This window comes from Hyperolius riggenbachi, chromosome 9 (genome assembly GCF_040937935.1).
Source record: "Hyperolius riggenbachi isolate aHypRig1 chromosome 9, aHypRig1.pri, whole genome shotgun sequence".
NCBI lineage: Eukaryota > Metazoa > Chordata > Amphibia > Anura > Hyperoliidae > Hyperolius > Hyperolius riggenbachi.
The window spans coordinates 48237769-48256741 of NC_090654.1; the positions used below are offsets into that span (position 1 = coordinate 48237769).

Genomic DNA, 18973 nt, shown 5'->3' on the forward strand with positions numbered 1-18973 from the left:
ATATCTTGTTTTTTCTGCCACCAATTAAACTTTCTTTGGGTGGTACATTTTGCTAAAAGCCACTTTACTGTAAATGCATTTTAACAGGAAGAATAAGAAAAAAATGGAAAAAAATCATTATTTCTAAGTTTTTGGTCATTATAGTTTTAAAATATCACATGCCTCCATAATTAAAACCTACGTATTGTATTTTCCTAATAGTCCCAGGTATTACACCATTTAAATTATGTCCCTATCACAATGTATGGCGACAATATTTTATTTGGAAATAAAAGTAATTTTTTTCCGTTTTGCCTCCATCACTATTTGCAAGCTTTTAATAAAAAAAAAAATAGAAATATTTAATCTTTACATTGATATTTAAAAAGTTTAGACCCTTAGGTAAATATTTACCTGTTTGTTTTTTTTTGTAATTTTTTTTTTGGTTTTTTTTACTAAACATTTTATTTGGGGAGGGTGGGGTGTAAATAGTAATTTTTTTAATGTAAATATGTGATTATTTTTTTTACATGTAGATGTAGTTTTACTTTTTGGCCACAAGATGGCAACCTTGAGTTTGTTTACATGACGTCACTCTAAGCGTAACATGTACGCTTAGGGGGACGTAAGAGACAGAAAAAAGCGAGGCTTCCGAGAGAAGCAGTCGCTTTTTCTGCCGGGGAGAGGAATCAGTGATCGGGCACCATGTCCCGATTGATTGATTCCTGGGCTAACGATCTGCGGCCGGGAGCACGCGTGCACATGGCCTTCTGGACGTAGCTTCTATGTCCAGAAGGCTTAAATGGTTTAGTTGTTTTTGCTCCACTACCAAGATTTAACCCTTTTTGAAAAGCTGTAAGTCTTGGCTTTCCAGTACACCAGGTCCCGTGTCAGTGTAATGCTCCGTTACCAAGTTAAAGGGTTCTGAAGGAGGGGTGTCCCCGACATCTTGGCTGCACAAAGCGTGATTGCAGAAGTACCGAAATTTGTACCGACAAACCCGACATTGATGATCAGCAGCACCCCCGGGAGGTCGTCTTCGCAGGAGTCTCATTACAGAAGACAAAGGAGCAGACAAGATATAAACCCTCCTGACTTCTCTGTGTGTTACTGGCCGGGGCTGAAGACTCTGTTAAGAAGAAGGAGCAGCCCAGCTATACACCTGCTTCACCTCTCAGGATGCAGGGGACACCCCTCCTTCAAAACCCTTTAACTTGGCAATGGAGCATTACACTGACACAGGACCTAGTGAAATGGAAAGCCAGGACTTTCAGCTTTTCACAAAAGGGTTAAATCTTGATAGTTGAGCAAACAGAACTTAAACAAGGAACTGCCAAAATTTTCAGACAGTATAATACGTAAGTACCCTAATTTATATATATTTTTTGTCAACTTAAAAAAAAAAAAAAGACCCCGGTTGTTCTGGTTCTTTAAAAGTGCTGTGTAGACTGTGCAAACTAACAGCTGCTTTTTTTTTCTTACTTCTGCCCACGTATGTTATACTCCACCAAATGTGCATGATAATAAATCACAGCTGCAAATCTATACATTAAAACAATAAATGAAGCCAGGCAGTTGTGCTTTTATCACCCAGGCTGCATCTGTTGTCTAGTTATTGATGATTGAGGACACCGGCAGATCTGTCTGATATAATGCATGTTCTTCTAGGCAGAGCCAGTAGTAGAGAGGAGGCAGGAAGGACCTGCAAGACAATGAGGTAATGAGGTATCCTGGATGACTGAGCAGGGCTGGAGCATCCATGTGAGCAGCGGAGGGTGGGGCCAGCACATTGTGACATCGGGGACAATGAGGCTCAGAACTCTCACTCATTCAGCAAGCTTCCTGTTAGTGGATCATCCTGAGCCTATACCATTCCTGGAACAAATCCAAGGGGTGGTACAGGCGATACCACTAACAGCCATTATTGTTATTGGCAAGAGGGCTGTCATGCTGTCTGGATGGCATTAACAGCAATTTATCATTAGGACACAATGAAAAAACTTGAACCAATACATGTGGTTAGATTTAGTCCCTGTGCCTCTGCTAGCGCACAACAGAAAGGATATATTTTGGAGTTGACGGCTTTAGAAATTTATACAAATGATTTATTATTTCACGTTTGTTGGTTTTAACGGAAATCTAAAGGTACAAACACTCTGTTAATGTATTCACCAGATAAATTAAGAGGTTTAAATCATTACAGTAAATTTGGTTAATCTGCAGCACTCTAGATACTGTGAGGCTGCAAACACCAACTAGCAGCTAGTGTGCATGCTGAGACTTGTAGTTTTATAAAACCTGATGACACTGCAGAAGGGTGATTTAGGCTCCATACTCATTGCGTGCCGGAATATCTGCTGTGGATGTGGTGCCTATGCTGATGCGAAATTGCACCTGAATCCCCCCCCCCCCCCCCCGCCATGCCAATGCGTGACCGCGAGTATTCATATGCGATCCTTGAAAAAGGGAAGAAGGAAATTTGGGCTCCCGCTTTCGGTGGAAGTTGATGATATTGATGCGAAATATGGGTGCCCAATAAATAGCAGGTGCCCAAATTTTGCCTAATTTCTTTTGGTGGTGTAAGTGGTTAAGGTTAAGTGTGGGGGTGGCTTGGGTTAGGTGTCCCCTTCTTTTTTTTTTCTTATCGAACTAATGGCACCCATCGCAGCCAATGTCGCTGGAGTGGCAAATGTCTTTCAGATATATACTTTTAGGTTAAAATCACACTAGCTTCAGTTGGTAACGAGAACAAATGCCGTACTGTCCACTAGTGTTGGGCGAACAGTGTTCGCCACTGTTCGGGTTCTGCAGAACATCACCCTGTTCGGGTGATGTTCGAGTTCGGCCGAACACCTGATGGTGTTCGGCCAAACTGTTCGGCCATATGGCCGAACTAAGAGCGCATGGCCGAACGTTCCCCGAACGTTCGGCTAGCGCTGTGATTGGCCGAACGGGTCACGTGGTTCGGACCAGAACGCGCTCTGATTGGCCGAACGGGTCACGTGGTTCGGGTAAATAAATACCCGATCCCAGGGCCGGATTACCGACCAGGCAACAAAAGCAGTCGCTTGGGGCCCCATTCAGAGTCAAAGGGGCCCCATCAGCACATAAACCAGCCCTCGCGTCACCGGTGGCTGGATGGTATAATGGTTAAAGGGACTCTGAGTAGTGCAGTAACTATGTAAAGATGCATATCATTTTAAAGCTCTCTTTCTCCTCTTTCCAATGATATATAAACCGCTGCCCTATGCCTTTTAGTTTTCGCTATTTTCGCGATCGAAATCGCAGCTACTGCAATTTCGATCGTGAAAATAGCAAAAACTAAAAGGCATAGGGCAGCGGTTTATATATCATTGGAAAGAGGAGAAAGAGAGCTTCAACATGATATGCATAGTTACATTGTATTACACAGGACGACTTTTCTCCAAAGTTGGCAGCTCGATTCAGCACAATGCAATGAAATACAAACATCATGCTGGTAGGTGTGAGGATGTAATTAATTAGTTGTGAGTATGCTTAAAGGCATACCCACAGGCACTGCTCGGAGTCCCTTTAAGGGCTCTGCCTCTGACACAGGAGACCAGAGTTTGAATCTCGGCTCTGCCTGTTCAGTAAGCCAGCGGCAGCACCTATTCAGTAGGAGACCTTAGGCAAGTCTCTCTAACACTGCTACTGCCTATAGGGCGCGTCCTAGTGGCTGCAGCTCTGGTGCTTTGACTCCTCCAGGAGAAAAGCGCAATATAAATGTTAATTGTCTTGTCTTGTCAAATGATGTCGTCCGCTGCTGATTGTCTTCAGAGCCAGGCTCTCCTCCTAGGTCCCCCTCCTGCTACTGTGCGCTCTGCCGCTGCCCACTCCTCCCTCCCTTTCCACAGAGATCCACAGCTGCAGCAAGAATGATAGCAGCAGATGGCAAAGGCTCACTCACCTATCCATGATCGAAGCGATAGAGATCCCGTCATTTGAAACCCATCTGTCTCTTCTACAGTGCAGCCGCTCGCTCTGAACTTCCTGATTCACAGATCAGACAGGAAGTAGGAAGCAGTAATAGAAGTAGTAACAGAGCGGCAACACTCTACAGGAGACAGATGGGCTCCGGATGACGGGACCTCTATTGCTTGGATCGCAATAGGTGAATGTGAGTCATCTGGTGCTGTCATTCTCCCCCGCTGCGGCTGCCTTCTCTGCTGGACTATCGTATTCACTGGGATGGAGGCTGCATGGCGGCTGTCTAGTTTGGGAGGAAATCGGTTGTTCGGTGGTGGGGGTGGTTATGTAATTCTGTCTGGGGAACGGCTTCCGGTTTGGCAGTTTCCAGAGCTTTCTTCTATTGCCAGGCTGGAGATGCAGGGGGAAAGTGCTGCTGCTGTGATATCTGGCGAAGAGCCACCCTCTTCACAGGGGTGCCCCAGCCCCTGAGTGCAAATGTCCCAGCCATTCATCTCTCATGCTGCATTTTGCCGCTGCTATTCCCTGCATTGTGCACCCACAGAGGAAAGCGGGCTGTTGCCCATAGCAACCAGTAGCTCGGCTGCCCCGTGTGTGCAGTGTGATGTTGCTGTGCAGCTGCATCTTCTGATTCTATTACGACATGATGGGGGGCCCAAATCAGTTACTTTGCTTAGGGCCCCATTTAGCCTTAATCCGGCTCTGCCCGATCCACGTCATTTCTCCGCCATTTGTCTGTGGGTTTAGCTTTGGGTAGGCAGGCAGGGTAGTTCTCTATCCAGCCAGGCTAGCCAGGGTCCCCCCAGTCACTGTGTCGCTGCTGGGAACAGTAGTACACCGCTCACCCACACTATATAGCATTGTGTTTACTGCCACTCTGTGTCTCTGCTGGGAACAGTAGTACACCGCTCACCCACCACTGTATAGCATTGTGCTCTGTGTCGCTGCTGGGAACAGTAGTACACCGCTCACCCACCCACCACTGTATAGCATTGTGCTCTGTGTCGCTGCTGGGAATAGTAGTACACCGCTCACCCACCACTGTATAGCATTGTGCTCTGTGTCGCTGCTGGGAACAGTAGTACACCACTCACCCACCACTGTATAGCATTGTGCTCTGTGTCGCTGCTGGGAACAGTAGTACACCGCTCACCCACCACTGTATAGCATTGTGCTCTGTGTCGCTGCTGGGAACAGTAGTACACCGCTCACCCACACTATATAGCATTGTGTTTACTGCCACTCTGTGTCTCTGCTGGGAACAGTAGTACACCGCTCACCCACCACTGTATAGCATTGTGCTCTGTGTCGCTGCTGGGAATAGTAGTACACCGCTCACCCACCACTGTATAGCATTGTGCTCTGTGTCGCTGCTGGGAACAGTAGTACACCGCTCACCCACACTATATAGCATTGTGTTTACTGCCACTCTGTGTCTCTGCTGGGAACAGTAGTACACCACTCACCCACCACTGTATAGCATTGTGCTCTGTGTCGCTGCTGGGAACAGTAGTACACCGCTCACCCACACTATATAGCATTGTGTTTACTGCCACTCTGTGTCTCTGCTGGCTCATCTGTATTACATTTATGACTGCATGCCGACAAAAAGCAAATTGCTATCCGCACGCTTCTTGTCCGCATGCAAGGCCTGGGTTGTTGTGTCTCAAAGCGTGGCCTTCTCCTCCTGCGCCGCCCTCCTCCTGTTCCATCACGTATGCTGCTGCTGGGTTAGCGTTACCGGTCCCTTTTCCTGGAACCTCTCATCTGTATTACATTTATGACTGCTGGGAACAGTAGTACACCGCTCACCCACACTATATAGCATTGTGTTTACTGCCACTCTGTGTCTCTGCTGGGAACAGTAGTACACCACTCACCCACCACTGTATAGCATTGTGCTCTGTGTCGCTGCTGGGAACAGTAGTACACCGCTCACCCACACTATATAGCATTGTGTTTACTGCCACTCTGTGTCTCTGCTGGCTCATCTGTATTACATTTATGACTGCATGCCGACAAAAAGCAAATTGCTATCCGCACGCTTCTTGTCCGCATGCAAGGCCTGGGTTGTTGTGTCTCAAAGCGTGGCCTTCTCCTCCTGCGCCGCCCTCCTCCTGTTCCATCACGTATGCTGCTGCTGGGTTAGCGTTACCGGTCCCTTTTCCTGGAACCTCTCATCTGTATTACATTTATGACTGCATGCCGACAAAAAGCAAATTGCTATCCGCACGCTTCTTGTCTGCATGCTAGGCCTGGGTTGTTGTGTCTCAAAGCGTGGCCTTCTCCTCCTGCGCCGCCCTCCTCCTGTTCCATCACATGTGCTGCTGCTGGGTTAGCGTTACCGGTCCCTTTTCCTGGAACCTCTCATCTGTATTACATTTATGACTGCACGCCGACAAAAAGCATGTTACCTGTGCAAAGAAAACAGACATTTCCCGCATTTAAAAGACAGTTTTCCCTTTGAAACTTTAAAATCGATTTTCTCCAAAACTATAAGCTCTTTTTGCTAATTTTTTTTCCTCTTGTACCCACTCCCAATGTGCACATACCCTGTAAATTTGGGGTATGTAGCATGTAAGGAGGCTTTAAAAAACACGAAAGTTCGGGTCCCCATTGACTTCCATTATGTTCGGAGTTCGCCTTGAACACCCGAACATCGCGGCCATGTTCGGCCTGTTCGGCCCGAACCCGAACATCTAGATGTTCGCCCAACACTACTGTCCACATTGTCAGTGCTGTGGTAGTGCCCTGTCTGTTTTGCATGATAACTTCCCATAGAGAAATAACCCAGGGGTGGGTCAAAAAAGGTGGCAGCTGGGCTTGTGTCTTCTACTAGGCACCTGCCTAGGTTGCCTTGTGGGTCATCCTGTTCTGCATCCAACTAAAGCAACACCAATCGAGCATCGACAACTAATCACAGTGTGGACTCTGCGACTGAACCCTGTGTTAGTTGTTTTAATGGCATTAACCCATTCCTCACCAAGTCATGGGAACTATAGGAAAACTCCAGTATTAAAACCTGTGTGAATTTACCTGGTTGGGTTTGGCTTGTGATTTTATGGTGTTCTGTATGAGGTCTTCACCTTGGTGAAAGTTTTAAACACTGGGGGCCATATGCAATTCTCTTTTTCACTTGAGTTTTCTCCTAGGAGATAATTTTTCATCTTCAATTTTAAATAACTTCCCAGCACTTTTCAAGAAAGAAAGTACCAAAAAGTAGGTGAATAAGTACTATCAAAATTATTTTGAGCCTTTTCTTGCTTTCTGATGGCTTAAAAGACATTTTATTGACAGGTCTAAAAATATCACCTGGGAGTAAACTATGGAGAAAAAGTGAATTGCATATGGGCCTGGGACCCATATGCAATCAACTTTTTCACCTGAGTTATCTCCTAGGAGATAATTTTCATCTTCTCTTTAACCTTTCACAATTTTACAAATGAAAAAGTACCAGAAAGTTGGAGAAAAAGAACCATCACATTTATTTTGAGTATTTTCTTGCTTGCTGGTGGCTCAAAAGGTATTTTATGACAAGGTTTGAAAATATCACCTATGAGAAAACTCAGGAGAAAAAATGAATTGCATATAGGCCTGGATGTTCATCAGGATGAAATACAAAAGAGACAAAGGGCCATATGCAATACACTTTTTCACCTGAGTTTTCCCCTAGGTGATATTTTTAAACTTGTCAATAAAATGCATTTTAAGCCCTCAGAAGGCAAGAATATGCTCAAAATAATTTTAGTAGTACTTTTTTGGGCCCATCTGAAAATGGCGCAGGGAGAAAAATGGCGCACCGTTCTGCCGATAAATGTATCATAAAACGTAATTTACCGTTTTAATGTAATGTACAATAAAACGGTAAATTTTGTTTTATGCTACCATGATTGCAGAGCGGTGCGCCATAAAAAACATGCAGGGGGCTGGGGTCGGTAGTATAGGCAGCGGTGGCTGCTATAGTAGGCAGCGGGGGCTGGGGGAGAGAGGCAGCGGGACACTAGAGGGCATAGGCAGCGGGGGCTGCTAGTGTAGGCAGCGGGGGCTGGGGGAGAAAGGCAGCGGGACACTAGAGGGCATAGGCAGCGGATGTATGCAGAGGCATACGTTACCTTGTCCTGGGCCGGCGATCGCTCCTTCCCTCCGCTCCTTCAATTCGTTTGCTGTAGTCCTGCAGCCGGCCAATCACCATGCGGAGACTGAAGCCACATGGTGATTGGCCGGCTGCAGGACTACAGTAAACGAATGGAGGAAGTGAAGGAGCGGAGGGAAGGAGCGTTCGGCGGCCCAGGACAAGGCAACGTATGCCTTTGCACATCCTCCCCCGATGCCTATGCCCTCCAGTGTCCGCTGCCTCTCTCCTCCCCCGACCCCCGCTGCATGTTTGAACACTTATAACGCTATTTAGCGTTATAAGTGTAAGGCACACTGCCTGCGCCATTTTTTAACACTTATAACGCTAAATAGCGTTATATAATGTAAGTCTATGGGGCACCCTTTTTATCCCCCTGGCACTGTGCGCCATTTTTAACTGACCCGACTTTTTTACCAACTTTTTGGTACTTTTGTAGTTGAAAAGTACTGGAAAGTTATTTAAAATCAAAGATGAAAAATTATCTCCTGGGAGAAAACTCAGGTGAAAAAAGAGAATTGCATATGGCCCAAAGAGTTTGTGGCAGTCGAGATGATGTCATAGTGAAACTGGGATAGCCAGCTATGTGAAAGCGTCTTTACAGAAATTCTACTGCTTCATCACTCTGTCTAAATAGAAACTCTGTAGTGAGTCTCGTTGGTTAAGATTAACCTCTTATGCTGGGTACACACTATGAGATTTTATGCTCGATTTACTGTCAGATCGTTTATTTCCAACATGTCCGATTTGCTTTCCGATCGATTTCCGAGCATTTTCCGATCAAGTTCCTATTAAAGTTAACGGAAATTGATCGGAAAATGCTCGGAAATCGATCGGAAAGCAAATCGGACTTGTTGGAAATAATCGATCTGACAGTAAATCGACCATAAAATGTCATAATGTAATGGTGAAATTCCGTTCAAAACAAGTGGTCGATGAAAGAAAATAGTATGTCATACTCACAAGGGTGAGTTGCAACAACCGCCAGAGTTTGCGGGAAAAACTGCTCCCGTTCGGTAACCCAGGTCTGCTGTGCAGGTGCCGGTTGGTCGCTTACCTTGGATTATTGAAAACACAAGATTTGCAATACTGACCCTAAAATACTTGCAGTACAATAACAAATCATAAAAAGGAGTACATCGATCTTACCCCCTATAAAGAACAAATCATGAACTAGGTAGAATATTTATTGATGTACATAAGACAACGCATTTCACAGGTGCTGTCCTCCTTCCTCAGGTCAATACAAAGTGCCTAAGTCACAGTATTCACGAGTGTTGGCGCTTCCATTAAGCCTTGAAACGCGTGGTCTTATGTGCATCAATAAATATGTCTATAGATAAATATCTCTTCTTTGATGGGGTTAAGATTAAAAATTACTCCTAGTTATGATCTGTAATTGCATTACAAGCGTTTTATGGCGCCTCCAATAGTGTTCTTCTGTCTAAGTAGCTTTGCCCAGAGTTGGCCTTCAATGACAGATTCTGAATCACCCGAGGTGATGCACTTTTCCTTCTTCTAAAAATACCTCCTAGATCATCATCTTTAGTGTTGTATGCCATCATTTCCCTGCTTCTGCTCAGGTTCTGGGATATGAGCTCGCTATTGATCGTTTCTATTTAATAACTTAATATCAATATGTAGCCAATAGAAGATGTTTTTCCAAATGAAAAAATAATTGTATTATTGGAGAACATGATTTATTTGTATATGTGGCTACAGTGCGCACTATACTGGTTATCGAGCCTATGAATGCCGATTCAAGCATTATGGGTACCCAGAGAGGATGCTGCCAGATGCTGTTCCATGGCTGCATTTAACTACCTAACGACTGCCTAACGCCGATTGGCGTCAAGTCCTCGGGGATTGTATTGGCGGAGATTGAGCGCCGATGTGCGCACATTTCCGCTTGAATGACGGATCTCCGCTAGGAGACTATTAGATGGCAAAACCGCTGTCTATTTACATGGTACAGTGCTGCTATCTATGGCATCGCTGTACTGGGGACCGCCGTGTGACACAGCTGTCCCCCTGAGACCCACAGGAGCGATCCGCTGTCATAGGCTGGCAGAGGGAGGGACTAATCTAACAATAATTTAAAGAAAGGGGAAATTTATTTAGTAAAAAATAAATATATAAAATAAACAAACCTGGCAGGAATGATCACAGCCCACCAACAGAAATCTGTTGGTGGGCAGAAAGGGGGGTAATCACTTGTGTGCTGAGTTGTACCCCCTGCAGCGAGGCCTTAAAGCTGCTGTGGCCTAAATAGTAAAAAATAGCCTGGTCACTAGGGGGGTGTAAGCCTACGGTCCTCAAGTGGTTAAAGGACAACCGAAGAGAGAGGTATATGGAGGCTGCCATGTTTATTTCCTTTTGAGCAATACCAGTTGCCTGGCTGCCCTGCTGATCCTTTGCCTATAACACTTTTAGCCATAGACCCTGAACAAGCATGCAGTAGATCAGGTGTTTCTGACATTATTGTCAGATCTGACAGATTAGCTGCATGCTTGTTTCTGGTGTTATTTAGACACTTCTGCAGCCAAACAGACCAGCAGGGCTGCCAGGCAACTGGTATTGTTTAAAAGGAAATAAACATGGCAGCCTCCATAATCTTCTCACTTCAGTTGCCCTTTTAATATTGTGTATAAGTAATTTTAGGGGCAGTGCTGCTTGCAAGTGGTATACTTCCTCAGAGGTGGAGTAACTCATTTCCCCAATGGACATGGGTTGAGTTTCTGTTTGGCAATTAACTGCTGTCTGCCAGTTGGAAGACAGCAGAAGGAAACAAAAATATTTTTCACTACCAAAACAATACTTTAATGAACTTGGCTGTAATGCCTTTGCTAAGAATCAGTACATTTCGGTATAGGCTAAATAGCCAGAGCAAATAATAGTTTTTCATATTTACAACATTTTATAGAATATTTGTGCATGGCAATTACAGTTTATTTGCATTCCATGTGAAGCCTCCAACCTTTGCTACCCCCTACTCCGCTTTTTTTAATGTGCAGCCTCCCGGTTTTCCTATTCCACTTGCATCCTTTAACTATGATCAATAGCCCTCTCTTGCAGAAGATCCCCTTTTCTATATGTGGCAAGATATATTCTCCTCCCAAGTTGTATCGCCTAAAATGTAGAAGCCCCCCTTTTCCATGTGCAGTACCCGTATGCAGCAAGATATATGTCCTTCCCCAGTTGCATTATTTAGTATTTATATAGCGCCGACATCTTACGCAGCGCTGTACATAGTATATTATCTTGTCACTAACTGTCCCTCAGAAGAGCTCACAATCTAGTCCCTACAATAGTCATATGTCCTATGTGTATGTATCGTATCGTGTAGTGTATGTATTGTAGTCTAGGGCCAATTTAGGGGGAAACCAATTAACATATCTGTATGTTTTTGGGTTGTGGGAGGAAACCGGAGTGACCGGAGGAAACCCACGCAGACACGGGGAACAAATACAAACTCCCTGCAGATGTTGACCTGGCTGGGATTTTAACTGGGGACCCAGCGCTGCAAGGCAAGAGCGCTAACCACTACGCCACCGTGCTGCCCAGTACCCCATATGCAGCCAGCACGATATATTCCCCTCCCCAGCTGCACCCCCAAAAATATAGAAGCCCCCCTCTCCAATGTGCAGTACCTCACAGGGGTCTTACTAGACTTAATAGGGCCCCCTGCAAAAATAATAGCATGGGGCCCTCTTGGTCACCGAACCGCATGATCAGGAGTCGGCGAATGGCAGCAGAGAGTGTTCTGCTGTGAAGCAGCGCCTGGAAGCAGGAAAAAAAATTACACACACTCCTGCACATGGTTTTTGTGAGCAAACGGGGAGGTTTTTTGCTAATTGGCTGCACTTGTGGTTGGGAGAGAGGGAGGAGGAGGAGTGGCCCCCCAAAGCCCCCCTGCAATGGCAGGGGTCGCAGGGGTGACTGTTACGCCCATGCTACCCCACATGCAGCAATATATAGGTTCCCCTGTTCCCAGTTGCACCCCCTAAAAAGTGAATAAGCCCCCCTCTTCCATGGGCAGTACCCCATATGCAGCAAGCTATATTCCCCTTCCCAGTTGCATCCCCTAAATTATGTAAGCCCCCCTCTTCCATGGGCAGTACCCCATATGCAGCAAGATATATCTGTTCCCTACCCAGCTGCAGCTCCTAAAATGAAGAAGCTCCCCCCTTGCATGCTTAGCAGCCCCCCCTCCCAGGTAAGGGGTCACAGTAGTAGCCTGTGCTGCTGACATCTGCCAGCCCTCTACCCCCCTATGCTCAGTGTGTGTGGAGCGCCTCCCGGCGTGCAGCTTGCAGAGAGCACCGGCTTCAGCACTCGGCAGGCGGACAGCTCCGCCCGCTCCCAGGGATGGCCGCTGTCTTTATTGGAATGACTGCCTGAGTCAGCGGCTGCGCCTGCGCTCTGGGAACGTACCACCTGCCTCAGTAGTAAAGGGGGTAGGAAGATGGGGTGGAGCGGACCATTAGGGTTGCCGGGAGCCATGTTGGTGTTGAATGAAAGGAGGGTGGCGAGGAGATGCTGCGCCCGGAGAGTCAGCCACTGAGCGCCGAGTAGATGGTCGCAGCCGCGGCCGGGAGACCGTGTGGAGTAGCGGGGGAGGGCAGCGCCCAGTGAGGGCTGCACCGTGCCCAGCCGACGAGGAGGGGAGACTATGGCTGCTCTGCTGCCGGGGACCAGCCTGCCGTGCTGCCTCCTCCCGCTGCTGCTGCTTCTCCTCCTCTCCAGCCCTTTGTTCACTTCCAGGCATGCAGGCACTCTTGCTCCAGCCCTGTGCATTGTGCACAAGGGGGCTTCCCTTCCAGGGCTGCAGGGGGCTCATTGCATGGAGGAAGCCCATCAACCCCAGGCCAGGGTCCATGGCGGCCAGTGCAGGTTCCCTTGGCCCCTCACCTGGTGCTGGGGACCCACAGCTAGACGGATGGCATCCCAGTTGGCCCCCTGCAGCTCTGCAAAGTGCATTAAAAGGACTTGGGGGTCAGCCCAGCTTCACCATTGCAGGTGGCTTTCCATAGGCGGATGCATGGTGGACTTGCAAGGTACCTGCTCTTACCTGCCAAATTCCAAATCTGTGCCTCCAGCTCGTTTTTTTAGGACCAAGGAGCAACCGAGGGGCCATGGGACTGAAAAGGAAGGGGTCACCTCCTGTGTTTGGATTACAACATCTCATGGTTTACCTATGGATTGCCTGCTCCTTGTAGGACCCAGTTGCCTTAAGATTCACAGCAAAAACCTTGATATTTTGCAACACTGCCAGCCAACGTGGAAATTCAATTGTACATCAAGCAATAGGACATTCTTTAAAAGGAGTTTGTCTCAAGACAGGATGGTGAACAGGTCTGACGGAGACAGGTATGTCGGGGTGATGAGAATTAACTGCAGCCGCCTTTCCAGCTCGAGCTGTCAACTTGTCTTCCTCTTCCATGTCTTTTGTAAAAGTAGATTTCGGGGTGCTGGATCTGGGAGCCAGACTGTTAACGTGAATGCCAGTCATTTGAATGTGGATGGACAGATTGCCCTAGGGTGGTCCCTTTGCAGGACTAGTCAGGTGTGCCATCAAAATCACTCATGTGTTGGGGTACCTTTGTATCCATGTGCATTTGGGAAGCGGGTGCTTAGACCATTCCTTGGTGTGAACTTCACTGAGAACTGTCAGATTTTTGCATTGTGTAATCACAGCGCACTACAGGACGCAAGGGGGATCGTTTTGCAAGCAAAGCTGCAATTTACGAAGAGGTGTTGTCCATGCTTGAAATTGGGGACTTGCAAACTTGATTATCACTGTGTTTCCCAGTCAGCAGCAGTACCACCGATCTGTGTGAGCTGTGTCGATTATTCCGTGGATGTCTGTAGATTTTGGAGCGGGGATGCTTGCAACCATTCCATTGACCTGTTCCATAGTGTGTGCTTAGAAAGCCAGTCTCAGGAGAGCTGGGGGGAGCAGCCTGGAGGGGACTCATGGAGAGGGAAGGATATTTCAGCACCAGACCGACAGACAGCTCCCTCAGTTACTCCAGCTGCTTCTGCTCAGCTACCCCCAGGCACCAAGTCTCAGCTGCCTCTGAAAGAACTCTGCTCTCTAAATTTCCCATTCAACTCAACCAAAGGTTGCCTAAAAAGTATTTTTACAACATCCGGCTCGGGGAGGCTTCAAAGTATTGATCTGTATGCTCAGCCACCATTAGCACACAGCAAAACCATGCAGCTGAACCCATTCCATCTCTCGCATATATCACCCAAGCAGGGGATCAGTGGGAGGGGTAGGGCATCCCTGCCATTAATAAGGACACGCAGGGCAGCCAATCGGCATCCTTACTTCCCCCAATATAATTATCAGGTTCAGGTGGCTGAAAATCAGCCCCCTGGGACCCCCGTGTTAACCATGACAGCGCAAGACCCTGATACCGGGGAAGCTGGGAGGGTTATGTACACCATGGATGCTCTGATGAACAGCAAGTCTTTAGAGCTCTTCTCCATAGATTCAGTGACAGGTTTGATCTCCACCACAGAGATCCTAGACAGGGAAACAATGGACCTCCACTATTTCAGAGTGACAGCTATTGATCACGGGAGTCCACGTTCGTCCGCCACTACAATGGTATCTGTGACTGTCACAGACAAAAATGACCACAGCCCAATGTTTGAGCAAGGAGAGTACAGGGAGAGCATCAGGGAGAATGTAGAGGAAGGATACCCCATTTTGCAACTCAGAGCCACAGATATCGATTCCCAGGCCAACGCCAATATCAAATACCGGTTTGTCAATGAACAAGCGGCTCATTCTGTGTTTGAAATTGATGCAAGGTCGGGTTTAATCACTACCAGTGGGCAGGTGGACAGGGAAAAAAGGGAGAGGTACTCTTTGATCGTGGAGGCCAGTGATCAAGGTAAGGACCCCGGGCCTAGGTCATCCACTGTCAAAGTTGAGATTACTGTCCTAGATGAGAATGATAACGTGCCCCAGTTCAGTGAGAAACGTTACATAGTCCAGGTGAGAGAAGATATCCGGCCTCTTACTGAGATCATAAGGGTTACCGCCACCGATCATGACAAAGACAGCAATGCGGTGGTCCACTATAACATTATTAACGGCAATAGCAGAGGACAGTTTTCCATTGACAGCTTAAATGGCGCCATACAGGTGGTAGCTCCCTTGGATTTTGAAACAGAGAGGGAGTACACGCTCAGAATACGTGCCCAAGATGCAGGCCGGCCTCCACTGTCAAACAACACCGGTATGTTGAGCGTCCAAGTAGTAGACATCAATGACCATGCCCCCATGTTCGTCAGCACCCCGTTCCAAGTAAACGTGCTTGAAAATGTTCCACTGGGTCACTCTGTTATTCACATCCAAGCCGTGGATGCAGATTATGGAGAGAATGCTCGCATGGAATATAAATTGACTGGGGTGTTGCCTACCACTCCTTTTGTAATCAACAGTGCTACCGGATGGATCACTGTGAGTGGCCCTCTAGATAGAGAGACAGTAGAGCATTATCAGTTTGGAGTAGAAGCTCGAGACAATGGATATCCTCCATTATCTGCCTCCGCCAGTGTGACCATTATTGTCCTGGATGTGAATGACAACAGACCAGAGTTCACCCAAAAGGAATATTACATGCGTTTAAATGAAGATGCTAGCGTAGGGACCAGTGTGCTAAGTGTAACGGCTGTCGACAGAGATGTCAACAGCGCCATCACCTATCAGATCACCGGGGGGAATACCCGAAACCGTTTTGCTATTAGCACGCAAGGTGGGTCAGGGTTGATCACTTTGTCGCTGCCCCTTGACTACAAGCAGGAAAGACGTTATGTTTTAACGGTCACCGCCTCCGATCGCATTCTCCATGACAACTGTTACGTCCATATTAACATCACCGATGCCAATACTCACAGGCCGGTTTTCCAAAGTGCACACTACCCTGTTGACATCAACGAGGACCGACCCATTGGAAGTACCGTGGTTATCATTAGTGCCTCGGATGATGACGTAGGGGAAAATGCCCGGATAACTTACTCTTTAGAAGACCATATCCCACAGTTCCGTATAAGTCCTGACAGCGGAATCATCACACTCAATGCCCAGCTGGATTATGAGGATCAAATGACTTACACTCTCGCTGTTATCGCAAAAGACAATGGAATCCCCCAAAAATCTGACACCGCCTACGTGGAAATTATGATTAATGATGTCAATGATAATGCCCCTCAGTTTCTTAATGCCCAGTATCACGGAATAGTCTCAGAAGATGCACCTCCTTTTACCAGTGTCCTTCAGATTTCTGCCACTGACCGGGATTCCCATGCCAATGGACGAGTACAGTACACGTTTCAAAACGGTGAAGATGGAGATGGGGATTTTACAATAGAACCAACCTCAGGTATTATTCGTACTGTGCGGAAATTGGACAGGGAAAGTGTTCCCTTCTATGAGTTGACAGCCTACGCTGTAGACAGAGGCATTCCCCCGCAGAGAAGCCCAGTCCGTATCCAAGTCGCCATTCAAGACGTCAATGATAATGCTCCTGTTTTCCCAGCTGATGAGTTTGAAGTCTATGTTAAGGAAAACAGCATCGTAGGCTCAGTGGTGGGCAGGATCAAAGCCACTGACCCTGATGATGGCCCAAATGCACAGATAATGTACCAGATTGTAGAAGGCAACATTCCTGAAATTTTCCAAATGGATTTCTTCTCTGGAGAACTCACCGCTCTCATAGACTTAGACTACGAAACAAAATCTGAGTATGTGATTGTGGTTCAGGCTACCTCAGCTCCTCTGGTTAGCAGAGCTACTGTTCATATTAAGCTGATTGACCAGAATGACAACACTCCCGTTCTGAAGAACTTTCAAGTCCTCTTCAACAATTACATCTCCAACAACTCCAACACATTTCCCACTGGTGTCATTGGAAAGATACCAGCCTACGACCCTGATGTGTCAGATAGACTCTTCTACACCTTTGAGCGTGGGAACGAGCTCAATTTGTTGATAGTCAATCACTCAAGTGGGGAGTTACGCCTTAGCCGAAAGCTGGACAACAACCGTCCCCTGATGGCATCGATGCTGGTCACTGTATCAGGTGAAGTGTTGACTTTCTTTATACTTTTCCTTTACTGTATTTTAAATACCAATGAGTCATAGATTGTAGCTCCAAAGCACTGTCTGGTCATTTTTATTTATGTAGACCACGGAAATGTATTGCATTGATAGTATTGTTTTTAGAAATGTGTACAGATAGAAGACATGCAAGTGGTGATGAACCACATTGGGTCATTTTATTTGTTTTGATTTAAGCAGTGAAAAATATGAAAGATGCTTTTTATATTGGTTGCGGTTGGGTTACCACATTTTTCATCCCCTTTTTACATTACGGACTAAGACTACAGGCCTGATATATTGAGGTTCTTTCACAATGAAGAAAAAAATGTGATTTTGTAGACCTGGTCAAAATTTTCTTACAAATTGTGTTACCTTATCTGGATCATATTGGACTTTAGCGAGGGAAGGTAAAAGTTGAGTGAGTGAGGAGTTGAGCTGTTGGGGCTTAACAATATGTCCTGAGACACCAGAGACTAGTCAGATGTATAACCATACCCGCTCAAGCCTGGTACACACTTTCAATTATGATTGGCCAATCACTGACCAATTTTGCCTCCTCCATGTAGAACGAGGGTTGACCTACACAATCTGCTCATAGTATTCAATATCTGTTCACCCTTCTATTACATGGAGGTGGTAAAATTGGTCAGTTATTGGCCAATCAGAAGACATGCACCAGGCCGTAAGCCTGGTACACACTTTCAGTTATGATTGGCCAATCACTGACTAATTTTACCACCTCCATGAAGTATGAGGGTGAACAGATATTGAATACTATGAGCAGAGTTTGTAGGTAAGCCTTCATACTACATGGAGGCTGAAAACTTGGTCAGAGATTGGCAATTCCTAAATGAAAGTGTGTACCAGATCTAAGCCTGGTGTACATTTCCAAATGTGATTGGCCAGCTTTACCACTTGCATGTAGTGTGAAATTGTAGGTAAGCTCTCAAACTACATGGTGGTGGTAAAATTGCTCAGTGATTTGGCCAGTCATAATTGAGAGTGTGTACCAGGCTTTAGTCACAAGCACACATCTTAAGGTTACTCTTCGTAATCATGTTTATACTATGGTGGTAAGATGCTTTTGAGACTATCCCTACTGGTTTTAAAGTTGTCAGATCCCCCCCCCCCCCCCCTTATCTATTTGCCTATTGGATCTGCAGCTTTGATCGTCACCAGATTCAATTCATATCATAATTAATTTATGTTTGTGGCCACGTAAAGGCAAGTTTGAATTTGTTAATGGACCATTTCAAAAGAAAGATGGACCTGCTACTCCTCTAACACCTCCTGGGCACATTGCTCCCCTCTCACCTCATTGGTCAGTTTATGAAAATGCCCATCCCCCAGACACGCCTAGCCTTAAACTTTACAGCGCACATACAATCCTTCACTAGCATTCTGCATGAAATAATGGGCTTTTAACAATGTCTAGACATTAAAATAGAAAGTAAATATGTTCAACGCAGCTCTAGAATAGGGCAGTAACACTAGAGAGGGCAGTGTTTACACAGAACAATGCATAGTTACTATAAAGCATTTTTGCAGCTTGGCTCCACCCCCTCATCGTCCCACTGCTGCTGTAAAAGTGCCTTTTCTTCTGCAACTTGGCCCTGTCCACTCCTCCATACATGATGCTTTCTCTAAAATTCCCCTCCCCCATGTGACTTTGCCCCAACCTTTTGACCTGTGCTGTGGGCTGTCAGAAGTGCTTGATGTTCCCAGTCCTTCCCCTTGCTGCCCGCTGAGATATAATCAGATGCAGCTTAAAAGGGAACTTAAAGCAAGGTTTCCAT

General features: G+C 46.4%; 1 protein-coding gene across 1 annotated transcript in view; it reads left to right on the forward strand.

Moving 5' to 3' along the window:
• Positions 1-8136: 8136 nt before the first annotated feature.
• CELSR3 (cadherin EGF LAG seven-pass G-type receptor 3) overlaps positions 8137-18973 on the forward strand; it is a 297920-nt gene continuing 287083 nt past the window's right edge. Inside the window, exons 1-2 of the mRNA XM_068254819.1 lie at positions 8137-8229; positions 12672-17157. Of these exons, the coding sequence (XP_068110920.1) occupies positions 8137-8229; positions 12672-17157 (4579 nt within the window). The remainder of the gene's footprint in view (positions 8230-12671; positions 17158-18973) is intronic.